The sequence below is a fragment of the Glycine soja genome, chromosome 9 (genome assembly GCF_004193775.1).
Source record: "Glycine soja cultivar W05 chromosome 9, ASM419377v2, whole genome shotgun sequence".
NCBI classification, from domain to species: domain Eukaryota; kingdom Viridiplantae; phylum Streptophyta; class Magnoliopsida; order Fabales; family Fabaceae; genus Glycine; species Glycine soja.
Window position 1 is genome coordinate 268485 of NC_041010.1, and position 14111 is coordinate 282595.

General features: G+C 34.4%; 3 protein-coding genes and 1 long non-coding RNA gene across 5 annotated transcripts; 2 read left to right on the top strand and 2 right to left on the bottom strand.

Moving 5' to 3' along the window:
* The first annotated feature begins 76 nt into the window (after positions 1-76).
* Positions 77-7712, top strand: LOC114368669 (chaperone protein dnaJ GFA2, mitochondrial-like). The gene is made up of 18 exons (XM_028325895.1): positions 77-387; positions 479-569; positions 862-948; positions 1126-1208; positions 3023-3106; positions 3218-3256; positions 3953-4042; positions 4530-4580; positions 4664-4751; positions 4863-4927; positions 5023-5097; positions 5317-5389; positions 5695-5786; positions 5868-5939; positions 6639-6695; positions 6780-6828; positions 7009-7075; positions 7204-7712. The coding sequence occupies exons 1-18, from the start codon at positions 316-318 to the stop codon at positions 7298-7300; spliced, it is 1332 nt and encodes a 443-aa protein (XP_028181696.1). The 5' UTR covers positions 77-315; the 3' UTR covers positions 7301-7712.
* An 882-nt stretch (positions 7713-8594) lies between these two features.
* On the bottom strand, positions 8595-9466 carry LOC114425571. Of its 2 annotated transcripts, none has more exons than XR_003669250.1 (3): positions 9291-9466; positions 9073-9125; positions 8595-8988 (listed from the first exon to the last, which is right to left on the bottom strand). It is a non-coding gene; the product is annotated as an uncharacterized LOC114425571 (long non-coding RNA). The 2 variants fall into 2 exon arrangements; XR_003669249.1 differs by having other exon boundaries at positions 9256-9466.
* A 555-nt stretch (positions 9467-10021) lies between these two features.
* LOC114425583 (thaumatin-like protein) lies at positions 10022-11077 on the top strand. The gene is made up of 2 exons (XM_028392526.1): positions 10022-10089; positions 10233-11077. The coding sequence occupies exon 2, from the start codon at positions 10389-10391 to the stop codon at positions 10887-10889; it is 501 nt and encodes a 166-aa protein (XP_028248327.1). The 5' UTR covers positions 10022-10089; positions 10233-10388; the 3' UTR covers positions 10890-11077.
* A 495-nt stretch (positions 11078-11572) lies between these two features.
* Positions 11573-13815, bottom strand: LOC114366928 (ras-related protein RABA4d-like). The gene is made up of 2 exons (XM_028323966.1): positions 13161-13815; positions 11573-12319 (listed from the first exon to the last, which is right to left on the bottom strand). The coding sequence occupies exons 1-2, from the start codon at positions 13385-13387 to the stop codon at positions 11860-11862; spliced, it is 687 nt and encodes a 228-aa protein (XP_028179767.1). The 5' UTR covers positions 13388-13815; the 3' UTR covers positions 11573-11859.
* Between the last annotated feature and the right edge of the window lie 296 nt (positions 13816-14111).

Here is a 14111-nt window from a genome sequence, read left to right on the forward strand (position 1 = left end):
AGAAAGAAAGAAAGAAAGAAATAGAACTTTTTTGTAACATGCAATTTGGACAATACTAAAACAAAATAAAATACTGGTCATAAAATAGTGATGGCGCAGCCAAACACTTATGAGGGACATGAACCACAAACACTCGCAGAGTTCCATTAACGTAGGAGCAGAGCTGAGCAGTTTGATTTGCCAATTCAAAGCTCATCTTCCTGCTCTTACTAGAACCTTCCAAATCAATTTCCTCTAATTAGGGTTTATCTAGGGTTTAATTACTCATCCCAATTCCCAAAACCATAATCCTACTTTCTCCTTCTCAATACCCAAATGCTTTGCTCCCATGGCGTCACCCTCATTAATCGCCTTGCTCGTCGATCTTTCTGTCACGCCAACGATTCTGTACGCACGCATCCTTTTCTGTTCTTTCTTTCTCTCAGGATTTTGCTATGAAATATCATTTTCCAATTATGTGGCAATTTTTAATTTGCAGGTTTATCAAGCACTTTTCCAAAAGGGTTATAGGGCATTGAACTCTGGGCCTTGCAGTCCAGCTAGAGTTGTTGGTACTTTTGCATCCAATGGTGTGTGTTAACTGTTAAATTAACCTTTTTTCTTTTCTTTTTAAGTTCATTACACGACTCTTTGGGAAATTGAGTAAATTGTCAATTTTTGTTTTTATTTCAAAATTTTCTATTCGGGTTTTTGTAATTTGGTTGTATGGTTATTTGGTATAAGTCAATGAATTGCTGCATGAATTCACTACTGGTTGTTTTCCTTGCAATGCTGGATTTAATTTAACTGTTCTCCACCCCCAAAGGTATATACTTTTCAACTGTTGTTTATGCTCACCTGGTCCCCCTTATCCATTTGCAGTTGGAGATGCCGTTAATTTAAAGAAATGGTTGCTATTGGGAGCGGCAAATAAATATTGGGGGGCATCTAGATCAATTCATGGCTCGGGTATAAATTACAAAATTCAGCATCACATAAATGGCTTGATTTTAACTATTCATGGAATCAGAAGGAGCTTGAAGTTCATTACTTTTCATTCAATACTCTCTTTGCTTCCGTATGTATACTTGTTTGTTGTCGCTTGCATGTTGACGACTTATTTGTTTTCCTCAAAAACTATTACAGCATCATTGGCAAGAGACTATTATGATGTTCTTGGTGTGAGTAAGAATGCAAGTTCTTCTGAAATAAAGAAAGCTTACTATGGGGTAAGTTTTTCCTTGCCATTGTTAGTATACATAAATTTAGGTACCGAAAATATGTGTGCTTTAGTTATCTGACCCATTTCCTGGTTAAACTTTATCAATTCACTAATAATTTTTTTGGATGAGGAATAAAATAGATAGGGGAGAAATGAGGGATAGAAATAGAAAAAAAAAATAGATAGTTATATGACCCATTTCCTGGTTAGAATGTTGTTAAAGTAATCTTAGGAGAAAAAGAGGTGAGGAATCTTGGTGGTGGAATGAAATGGTTGAAGGAGAGGTAAGAAACAAAAGGGGGTGTTCTAAGACCTTAGATGAGTGTAGTAATGCTCAAAATTAGGTAATGTATCAGAAGGCTAGAAAATAAAAATAGTACAAGGGAAGTTGTGAGTGAGGTACAATCCAAAGTTTTTGAGGAATTTTATCGAGATTTTGGGACAAAGAATGGAAAACATAAGATGCATAAACCTGGCAAAAATAGTAAAAGGGCATAGATTTAAACCAAGTAAGATGTGTTAAGGATGAAGAAAGAGAAAGTTTTGGTTATAGATCAAGATATCAAAGAGAGATTGGAGAATTATTTTTTTGTAAGGATTTTAATGATGGGTAAGGATTGATGTGTAATATGAAAGGGTTAGAAACTCAAGAGGATGAGAAAAATTTGGCTTACTAGCATAATTTGAGTTAGAGTGGTAAAAGAAGTCGATAAGAAGATGAATAATAATACAATTGTTGGTCCTAGTGTTAAATTCTTATTGAAGCTTGAAAATGTGTAAAAGAACAGGGTATCGTTTGGTTCACTAAGCTATTTATTATGATTTTGAGATTTAAGAAAATGTTGTATGGATGGAGGATGAATTTTTTTGGTTCCTATATATAAGAACAAGAGACATATTCAAAATTGTATAATTTACAAAGAGATAAAACCTATGAGTAGGAGCAAGACAAGGTATATGCATTGCAACTTATTAAGAATTAGGAGGAAAATTACTTGAAAGTAAAAATTGGAGATGTCTTACCATATGTTACTAAGTATTTGGGATTAATATTACAAAATGATGAAGACATTAACGAAGATGTCACACGCAGGATACAAGGTAGCTGACTAAAATAGAGAGACATTGAGGATTATTTGTGATTTCAAAATACTTATCAAGCTTAAACGGGAGTTTATCATATTGCTACAGACCAATTACACTCTAGGGTAGTGAATGTAGCACTTTAAAGGGACAATCGAGAAAAGTAGTATAAATGAGTATGTTAAGATGGATGTGTGACCATTTAAGAAAGGATATGATACAAAATGATTGTATATGAGAAAATATTTGTGATATCTATTGAGGAAAGGATGAAAGAAAATCGGTTAAGGTAGTTCGAACACATGCAAAGAAGGCATTGGTGAGGAGAGTAGATTGCATGATTTTTAATCCTTTGAAAAGGGGTAGAGGAAGACTAAGAAGGACATTGAAGGAAATTATTATAAGGGGTCTCAGGGTGATAATATCCTTGGAAATTTGGTTTTTAACTGAATCTAATGGGATCGGATCCATATAGTGACCTCACATAGTAGAATAAGGCTATTGTTGTTATTTGTTTTATATGCTTCTATAATCTGAATATGCAATTTTGTATTATATTCATGTTTGCATTGTCATCCCCTATGCTTCACAATTGTGAAAGTACTTTAGTTCATCCTTACTTTTTGCCGTTCTTTCTACTTTGACATGAACTGATAAAACAGGATTGGCCAGCATATGAATTATCTTTCCAAAATGATATGTATTTTTTCCCTCTCAATTTCTCTTAATGGTCTGCAGCTTGCAAAAAAGCTCCATCCAGATACAAACAAAGATGATCCTCAAGCTGAAAAGAAGTTTCAAGAAGTTTCAATAGCATATGAGGTGGACTCTTGTTGCTTATGTTTTAGTTTGTACCAAAGCCAGAGAGGTCTATTTCAAATCTTCATATCCCAAATTCTCTGCTGCTTTGTTGTCTTTTTTCTTGTGTTGTAGGTTTTGAAGGATGAGGAAAGGCGTCAACAGTATGATCAGGTTTAGCACTTTCCTGATTACTTTTTTGGCTTTTCTGCTCAAATTTTTTCTGTTACACATTTTTCTCTAAGTTGGGATAAATTGTAGAATGAATTTACATGAATGACATAGTGGAATTAGAAAATGAGGGAATAGTAAGATCTAAATAGTGGAGTTCTGCTTCATGGAGAATTAGAAATTTGTCTAAGGATACTTATGAAGGAAAAAAATGGAAAAAGGGAGTTGGTAACATGGCACATTTGTACTTTGCATTGGAAGATAATAAGAGTATTCTCCTGTCCCTGGTATTTGTCCTTCATGTACAGTGATGATATTGCTAAAAGAGCTGATAATGTGGTCATTTTCTGTGTTATGTCTTGTGAAATCTAAAATGAGATAAAACCTTCATTTTCTAGTATCTATAGTGATTACAGAGTGGGGTCAGAAAATTTTCCTTGCTGTGAAATTTTACTGCCCAGATTACTAATGCTTCCAATATTTTTTTTTGGCTTTGTTGATATTACACTTTTTATGCTCAATAGCAGGACTTCGTATTTTGTATGAGCAACAATTTAGGTTTTTCATGTTTCAGTACAACTCATACTTTACGCACATGTTTCTTGGTTATATGAGTATTTTAAATTTGTTTTGAGTGGATTGTTCTCTAAAGTCTCTACTGCATCATTCATTTGATTCACTTTTAACATAAATATCTAGCTTGGTCATGATGCTTATGTAAACCAACAAAGCACTGGTTTTGGAGGCGAGGGTGGCTTCAATCCTTTTGAGCAGATATTCCGTGATCATGTAAGAACTTGGTAGTTTCTTCCCTTTATTTTATTAATCATTTCTATTAGGAGATACTTCTTTCTTTGTTGGTCTGCATTGTTGTTGTAAAATCAAAGTAATTACATTCACTCCACAATAATAAGGAAAATTCATTATTATATCATTTCAATTGTTAAATTTGTGATGTACTAGCACCATAGAAGTGGAGTTTCAATTATTAATTCAATCTAAAGATAAAATGATCTAATGATTCATTAAACATCTGGACAAAAATGTATATGGTGAACTTTGTAGTCAAAATTTTCCATTTAATTTGTATGCTTGTTATGCATCAGTTTCTCATTTTCAATTGTAAGTTTATATTGGGCTTGTTTTATCACCTGAAATCTGTATTTTATTAATTATGTAGTCTTTAATTAAATATAAATGCCTCTAAAATTTCCTTTGCATTCATCCTACATTTGAAATCTAATATGGTTTTCTCAATTCTCTCAATGGCAATCAGGATTTTGTCAAGAGCTTCTTCCATGAGAATATTGGTGGAGAGGATGTCAAGGTTTTTTTCTTTCTTCATATTTGGACTCTTTTAAGTATGCTAAGGTGTTGTTTGACCAAAAGCATCTCAATAATTTCTTTCAGACTTTTATTGAACTATCTTTTATGGAAGCAGTACAAGGGTGCACCAAAACTTTGACATTTCAAACGGATGTGCTTTGTAATGCTTGTGGTATGCTCATTAATAAGCTCTAAAGTGTTATCTGTCACTACTATATTGATTTCACTGCACCTGGAAATGAAGTTCTCAGCCACAACCCTTTTGCTTAATGATCTATTACAGGTGGCAGTGGTGTTCCTCCTGGTACTAGGCCTGAAACTTGTAAGCCGTGTAAAGGGTCCAGAGTGGTCAGTATTGTCTTGAAAATAATTTAATCTTTTTTTTATATATAATTTTAAATTAGACAAGTGTTGTAAAATTGATAATTTGGGGACATGTTCAGTTATTTGTACAAGCTGGCATATTCAGAATGGAGAGTACTTGTGGTACCTGCAAAGGAACTGGAAAAATTGTATCGGTATGGTATAACTATCCCCTTCTTTTACATTTGTACTATTAAATCTCTTATTTTTAGTATATTGCCCAATGGTTCAGAAAATATGATGGATGGAGTCACTATGATAGTGTGATCCACATAACTGGGTTATTCTTCTTAATTATATGGTATTTCATACGAATTACAAAATTGTGGGAATATATTTGTAAATAGTAACTTTTCGTCTTTTGTTGGTATCAGGATTACTGCAAGTCTTGCAGGGGTGCAAAGATTGTCAAAGGAATGAAGTCGATCAAGTTGGATATTATGCCTGGTAATTGTCATGTCAATTTTTTGGGATGCATTGCTGTTACTAGTTACGTAGGCTATGTGAATACGAGATCTAAGGAACTAGGCGAGCCCACTCCTCTGACCACTAAACTTAATTATCATAATAACAGTACACAGGAAAGAAGATACCTAATGTCCTATTGAAGCTAGGAAACCCTAAATTTTAAATAATTTTAGGATGGATGTTGGGGGGGGTGGGTGGGGTGGATGCACACCCCGTCTCTTATTTCTCTTGCCTTAGGTGAAGCTATGGAGAGGTTGACTGATTTATGTTTTTAACATTTTCAGGGATAGACAGCAACGAGACCATAAAGGTTTATAGAAGTGGTGGAGCAGATCCTGATGGAGATCAACCTGGTGATCTTTATGTTACTATCAAGGTACTTCAATAGCTTGGAAGTCGCTATTTTTTTGTTGATACTTTTAAACTTGACATTTTTATTTGTTTGTCCTTTTTGCAGGTTAGAGAAGACCCTGTTTTTCGCAGAGAAGGATCTGATATTCATGTAGATGCTGTTTTAAGTATCACTCAGGTGATGATCTTTGATGAAGAAAACCTTTAGCAATGTTTTATGCAGTTATTTGGTTCAGTTTTCTTGTGATCCACTTATGTCTGTGCTTAACTGTATGCATTAATTTATAATTCTTCGGGAGCAACTTAGTTGTTTAGTCTAAAAAAATTGTACGGTCATTATGGTCCCTAAGAGAGTGTGGGTTTCTACTTGGTTTATGAAAGATAGGTGATATCATGTCACTTGTTTTGGTGTCACCTATCTTTTAGGAACCAAAATGGTAGTTTACTCTAAAAAGAAATTTGTTCACTAAAATTGTTATACTCTAGAATCACATGCAATACTCCAGAAAATGTAGTTCTAAATGCTGTTTAAACATCTATCATTGAGGTATATATAATCGTTTGGTAGTACTGAAGTAGGTATCTTTTTTTTTTATATATATAAATATTTAAGAATTGTGTTGGAAGCTGTTGCCCTGTTCAAGTTTTGATGGCATGAATTTTGTTTGCCACTGTTGGGGAAAACTGGTTTCATGAAAATTATTATTTCAATTTTTTATTTAGTAGTAATAGTGATGGTGGTGGATGTTGTTAGTGCTGGAAGTTTATTGTCATAATATTTTGGATCCCAAACATCTTGTTAGTTGTTTATGTTGCATTTAGTGACATTATTGTAGTTAAACTAAACACTGGAAATTTGTGTATATGTGTGTTTCAGGCAATTTTGGGGGGAACTATTCAAGTCCCAACTCTTACTGGAGATGTTGTACTTAAGGTTAGGATTATATTGAAAGACATAATATTTCTTATGGCACTTTCAGTAACTGGGGAAGTTTGAATGATGAGTCTTGTTTGGCAGGTTCGCCCAGGCACCCAACCTGGTCAGAAAGTGGTTTTGAAAAAGAAAGGTAAGCAATCTGATACCATTTGGGGGAATTTGGGAACTTTTGTTACTTTTTTTAGATCGTTGTGGCGAAAATACATTTGAAATTTATGGGCATTATGCTGCATGGATTTTTAAAGGCTGCTAGTTTAAGCAGTTACGCACATTTTTTTCATCATTCTTATCTTGGTTATTCTTTGAACAGGGGTCAAGACTAAAAATTCTTGCACATTTGGGGATCAATATGTTCATTTTAATGTCAACATCCCAACGTGAGTGTCATATGACATATTTTATAGTGTCTTTTATTATGTGCTGTTCGCTCCTCTTTCTACACCATGTTTAGGTTCTCTGTTGGATGCTTAGAATATAAAGGCCTGTATTTGAAATGTTATTACAGAAACCTGACACAGAGACAGCGTGAATTAATTGAAGAGTTTGCCAAGGAAGGACAAGAGGAATGTGATAAACGGAGAGCTGCTTCGGCTTCTGGTTGAAAACTTTTGCAGAATCTCCTCTATTTGTTTATTGTCAAGTCATATGCTCAACTAGGTGGGAACCCACTTGTTAGAAGTTTTGTAGGAGCATTAAAGTTTTTTTTTTCTTTGCCCCATCCACATATAGTGTATGTAATATTTTTTTTTTTGTCACAAGTGATGTTAACAATTTAAATTTTAAGGTCAGTATTTAGAAGACAATTCCCTTGTGGTTATACATCAGTGGAATACTAGTCATGTTGTACATATTTTTTCTTTTAGCAGGAGTGCAAGTCACAAACTGTCATTCTTTTTGTACCATGGGTAGAAGAGCTTGGTTAAACTAGGCTTTACAAGGTCTAAGATTGGCATGCATCTTAATCTAAAGTTTGGACGAGGCCGGTTTACATGACAGGCCTTTATTTTTTTTCCAGACTTAGTTGAGTATGATTGAAAGCCTAGCATGACTAAAAAAGTCTGCAAGTTTAGTGCCTTTGAATTAAGTTAAAATAATTATCTCTAAATAAGTGATCTTATTCTTTAAATAGAGATATATTTGGCTCATTGTTTTATGGATTAAAAGTTATTTTTATAGTTTAAGTTCAGTATAAGAATTTTAAAAATAAAATAGAAGTTATTTGTTTTTACGTTAATTAGTTTAGGATGAGAGGAAGAGAAATGTTAAGGTGTGTAATTTATTTTTCAGTTCAATTTTCATGTACTAGTATGAAGAAAAATAAGTTGCATAAATAAGATACTATAGAAAAATACTATTTATAGAGTTATGACCAATAAAAATGTTAAATAAGATATTATCGTGTAAAGTGTCATAATGTATAAATTATCCAGATATCAACATTCAGCACTATTACACATAACACCACCTATTCATACTTACTATCTACAAAAAGTTTGCCCTCTTCTAACTTAAATTCATTTGCCTGACCCATTGTATTATATGATTAGCAGTAATTTGGGAATTAAATCTATTGTAAATCAGGGCATAATGTGTTGTATTTTCTTCTATTATCTTGTTATTTATTTGGCTGTAATTTGGTAGAATCATGTTTGTATGATTATAGGGAGGAAAGGAACCACAATTACAATTTTGTAATATTATATATGTAATCCCTCTCACAGCAGACTACACACGGTTGATACAAATCTTTACACAATGTTTTTTGTCACATAAACCAATAACCCTCACTCATGCATTGTGTTTAGATGGAGGCTTGTGTATCAGTAAATTTGGCAAATCATGCTAATTATAAATTACATTAGTTCTAGTTATTTACTCTACTAAAAAAATGAGACATGAGGAAATTTCATATCAGATTTAGCTTTATAATTGTTACGTGCGTAGCAGTAGACTTCCAATAATTAAGATTAATTGCTTCAGCTGATTCATAGAATACGAGAACTAAAATCGTTAAATTAATAGAAAGCTATAATGACAAATTGCAGAGCATGGATGGATTCCAGTGTATGAGCTGAATCCTTCCATTTTGATGACTCTTTGCCTGAGTTAGTGTGCGCCATTATTACCATGTCCAACATATCAAACCTACGTCCTTAAATTTTCCGTGCTTACTTCCCTCTTCAATCACTTGATCTACAATAATAACCTTTCCATTTTCTTTTGGGATGGCTTCTCTACAGTTCTTCAAGATTTTGATGCACTCTTCATCTCCCTAATCATGAAGAATCCACTGCACGTACATAACAAATAAATAAATTATTAACATGTTCCCTTTGACAACAAACCTGCTCACAATGTAGGAGCTCACGAGAACCTTCTAGAAGCGGAACCATGGCTGCTTAATAGCAAATGCTTACGATCGATGAACTGTGCAAAAGGAAATGGCTGTCAGTAATATAGTCTATGAGACAAACACATTATTTGTGTTAAAATCAATCTTGAAGAGATTATTTGTCATGATATATAAATTCTTTAATCAACTGATTTCCAGATATACTTTTCTTTTGCCTTCCTATAAGTAACACTAATCACCAGGAAGCAATAGATGTGACCTCGCCCCAGAGACACTGTTCAGTGGTGATGATGATGGCCGGAGAGTTAGTGAGTGGAAAAATATGGAAATTGTAGCAAAAGCGAGCCATGTATTTATAGTGCTGTGTGGATGGATTTTGGGGCTCATTCATCATTCATGTAACATGACTCATTTCGTGTGATATATATGATTGATGTTAATGAAAATTAGAATTATATATATATATATATATATATATATACACACGTTAAAGTTTGATAATGATTCTTTATGCAATAAAATAAAGGTTCTATGGGAAACCAGGGAGTATAATCCATCCATACGCAACAACTTAGTGTCTTAAATGCCAACTAAGATTAATACTTCATTTACCATTCTATTCAAATACGTAACGCACAACTAGAACAGAAATCTCAACAACAATGAAACTAGAGGCAGGAGGCACATCCATTTGCTCATCTACCTCCTACTAACCAAAAGACTTTAGCCAACACAACAATCAAATTTTGGTCTTTGATTTTAGTTAAGAAAAATCCGGACAGTTTAGCACCTGAAAATAAAATATCGGCAATCTGTTGATTCTTTCAATATAAACTCTACAGTTGTCATAATGTAAAGCAAGCAAACTAAACTTCACCTTTTCCCTATTTTATAAAGATTGTGTTTGTTGAACCTCCTAATTTCCCTCGCTTATAAGTATCACCTAGCTCAAGCAAATCGTAAATTGTGACAAAAATCAGAAACTTTAATGGCATTGAAACAGCTTAATTTCCCTTCTTGTGATGCTTTTCTCATTAGGTAATTGTAATTACATGTTCTCTTTTCCAATACACCACATTTGATGTTTGATATTTAAAACTGTGTTTGAATTTACTGTTTACTATATAATTTTATGTCAATGTACCTACCTCATGATATATATATTTTTTTTTTAATTTCAGGAGTGGATGCAACAGTTTTTACTTTACAAAATAGATGTAGGGACATAGTGTGGCCTGGCATCCTAACAGGAGCAGGAAGACCTCAACTCGTAGATGATGGGATGATGGGATTGAGTTAAAACCTGGCAAAGCAATAAACATCACTGCACCAAAAGGATGGTCCGGCACGGATGCATCTTTGATAGCTCTGGCAGTGGAACATGCATCACAGGAGACTGTGGAGGCAAGCTTAAGTGTGATGGAGTTGGTGGTGCGCCACCCGCTTCACTAGCAGAGTTTACACTAGACAGCCAGGAAGGGGATTTTTATGATGTTAGCCTTGTTGATGGTTACAACTTGCCAGTGTCAATCTTCCCTACTGGAGGATCCAGGCAGTGTAAGGCGGTTACATGCCGGTCGGATTTGAACAGAAACTGCCCCAGCAGATTGGAGGTGAGAAACCAAAGTCACATTGTTGGTTGTAAGAGTGCATGTATGGCTTTCAACAAGCCGGAATATTGTTGCACAGGCTACTTCAATAGCCCGAAGAAGTGCCAGCCAACAAGCTATTCAAAGGTGTTCAAGGCTTCTTGTCCTCAGGCTTATAGCTATGCCTATGATGATGCAACAAGCACTTTCACTTGCCAAGGAGCAAACTACTTAATTAGGTTTTGTTAGAGAGGATAGGCAGGAATAGACATTATGTGTGTGTTTCTGTTCTTGCTTCCTCTAGTTTAGATTTTCTCCAGAAATGTCATGTACTCATGTCAAATATACACGAGTTTATTATGAGAAATATCCTAACCATTGGATATTTAACAAATGGTTGAGATTAAAATTATGTATGATAAGTTTATCAATGAAAAGCAGGCTGTAGATAGTAAAAAATTGAGATCCATCAAACCCAAATATATGAACATCAATTCCAGAGTAATGCAAAACCCCATTAATCTACTGCAGAGACACATAAACATTTCTCAAATTTAATATTAATGAAGAAGGCTTCCTACAAATGCATTAGAAACTTAGTCTTCTGCAATCCTCATTCGCATCTGGTTAGCTGGAGAATATAGAAATTACTAATATATAGCAATGAGGTTGGTCCAATTATATTATAACACAAATCCTAAATGAAAATTAATGATCACATCAATCGGAATGTGCTGAGATCATTGTAGTATGCAATGAAAACAATATAAAAATGTAGTGCCTGGCAAAAGTGGTAACAGCTTTAGCAAGGAGATGATTCAGGATAGCCATTCATTATTTCATTTCAAACCCCATATCTTTAAAATGAATTGTTTATCTGGCTTCAAATGTATGTTTATCCATAATAACAATGGCATTTTTTCTGTCATATATAACTGAGAATACTGTCCTATTTGCATTCTTGTGATGGAAAGCTGTTTAGAATAAACAGCCATGGTAAAGGAGTCACAGCTAGATACATTGAATAGACTACTCAAATTCATCATTTCATTCTTGAGTTTGCAAAACTATGCCTAAAACCTATCTCCTGAAAGGTAAAGTACAGTAAAAAGAAAAATAGATGGCAATGTATACAAAATCCACAACAGCATGGAGAGGGGGGGAGGAAAATAGTCCTTACACAAGAATTAAGGTGCATCTAGGGGGTCAATACAAAATTTTAAAGAATACTGCAACAATTGAATCTCTTTTTGGCATTCTGGCATTCAGGTTCTTGTGAAGGGACCTTAATTTTTGTTCCTTCAAGTTCAAGGTTTACTTTATCCCAATTTGATTCATGTCCGTCCACAAGGATGAGCTTCCTACTGACGGTTCTATATACTTGAGAGAGGAGGCCAATGAAAGCTGATTCCACATTGCTGGAGTCAAGCGCAGATGTCTCAAGAAAGAAGAGACCCTCCTGCTGCGCAAAGTCTCTGGCTACCTCCGTAGGCACTGCTCGAAGAGAACTCAGGTCAGATTTGTTGCCAACAAGCATGACAAGTATATTTTTATCCGTGTGTATCCGTAGCTCATCCAACCACTTTTCAACATGATCAAAGGTTTGCTGCTTGGTTATGTCGTATGCTAGTAATGCGCAGGTTGCACCCCTGTAATATGCAGTTGTAATAGCCTGGTACCTGTGATGAATGCCAACATTGTCACATGAAAATGAAATAGACATGCATCTGAAGGACACTTTCAGGAACTAAATCAACAACATACAAATAAACTGATAAAATAAAAAAATAAAAACATGACATTTGATAGACTAGTTAAAACCGTAGTTACTAGGTACATAGAACATAGTACACGGTTATGCAGTTCATGTAGGTACAAGGCTCATCACGCAGTTCACAGTACGTGCTACGGTGAATTTGGTATGTAACACACAGGGTTATTGAGAGAATTCTGTAACTATAGTTAAAACCAAGGTTTTAAATTTAAATGGCAATTGCAATCACAATTTAGTTGTCATCCTTGACATAAAGAGAAATTGTAGACAAATTCAGCTGATGCAACCACAATTGCAATTGCGGAGAGCCCCGAAACCTTGATGTTGCAGCTGAACTCACAGTCATAGACCGTTTTTCAAAACGTTGGTTAAAACTCTTCACACACTCTCCCTATTCTGTTGCAGCAAAATGCAACAACCGAGGCAACCAAGAAGCCATCAAATGATAAAATATTTGATGATTATAATTTACTTGAAGGACCATAAATCCATAATTCACCCACATGCAACTTTTGGCTTAATTATAGTAAAAAACCATGCTGCTTTATTTTATCTCGATTCTGAAAATATCTATTCAGATCTTAACCACTACTTCTCAGATCTTGGTTGCATTCTCAATCATGATCAATAGAAAAATGATAATTATAGCTCAACACAAGCATAGTGACATTGTGGCACATAAAACACATAATAATAAAAAGCAATTCATTTTGAAGAAACTGAATGCATAGTAGAAAATGTTGGACCTTTCTTGACCAGCAGTGTCCCAAATCTGTGCCTTGACAAGCTTGTGATCCATGACGACCGTCCTAGTCAGAAACTCCACCCCAATTGTGGGTTTCGATTTCATGTGGAATTCGTTTTTCACAAACCGATTCAAAAGCTGAGACTTTCCCACCCCAGAGTCCCCAACCATCACAATCTTGAACATGTAGTCGATACCCTCATCAGCATCACCCTGCCACTGAACCATTCTTCAACAAACAAAACAACCCTTTGGAAAAATGCACTCAACAAGGCAAACCCTGCATAAAAACGAGACCTCTTCTATGTGCACACGCTTTGTTTGTGTGCTCCAACTCCAAGGAAGGTTGTTTTATAGGAAAGAGAAAAAGGGGTGGTTGGTTTTGGTTAGATTGGCATTTGGGTAAGCAAAAAATGGCATGTCAATCAGTTTCACTTTCATTAATTGTTTGTTTCGTGTTGCCCCTGAAAGGCGTTCTTTTGCTGAAAGCAGAGAAAAACGAGTTTACAGTTTGGAATTAGGACAGCAACTTGGGACACACGACAAGAAAGGAAGATTGGGATGTCGACACCTCTTTTATTAACTGAAGCAAAGCAAATATATTTAACTGTGACGTGGAATGATGGAATCTAAGATGGGTACAAGTACAACTGTATCGCTTCGGGGTTCATGTTCATGTGAATGCTCCAGATTCAGAATGTATGAGAAGTCTTATAATAAATAAATGTACTTTAATATTTTTTTTCTTAATTACTTTTTTAATCCTTGAATTTAATATATGTATTTTTTTAGTTCTTAAATTTTGAAAAATTAATTTTTTTTAATGTTTTACGTAATAAAGTAATACTTTGTGATTATTTTTAAGCATTTTTGTGACAAAAATTTAAGTATTTTGTAATGAATTTTAAATATAAATTTAAACAGGTAAAAATAAAAATCAATTTAAGATAAT

What these genes read in the sequence shown, in the direction of transcription:
- LOC114368669 (XM_028325895.1), top strand. Translation starts at nt 316, where the DNA reads ATGCTTTGCTCCCATGGCGTCACCCTCATTAATCGCCTTGCTCGTCGA. An exon ending in GAACTGGAAAAATTGTATCG is followed by an intron (nt 5,098 to 5,316) that starts GTATGGTATAAC and finishes TGTTGGTATCAG; the next exon opens with GATTACTGCAAGTCTTGCAG. An exon ending in CTGGAGATGTTGTACTTAAG is followed by an intron (nt 6,696 to 6,779) that starts GTTAGGATTATA and finishes CTTGTTTGGCAG; the next exon opens with GTTCGCCCAGGCACCCAACC.
- LOC114425583 (XM_028392526.1), top strand. Translation starts at nt 10,389, where the DNA reads ATGGTCCGGCACGGATGCATCTTTGATAGCTCTGGCAGTGGAACATGC.
- LOC114366928 (XM_028323966.1), bottom strand. Translation starts at nt 13,387, where the DNA reads ATGGTTCAGTGGCAGGGTGATGCTGATGAGGGTATCGACTACATGTTC. An exon ending in GACACTGCTGGTCAAGAAAG is followed by an intron (nt 12,320 to 13,160) that starts GTCCAACATTTT and finishes CATTCATCACAG; the next exon opens with GTACCAGGCTATTACAACTG.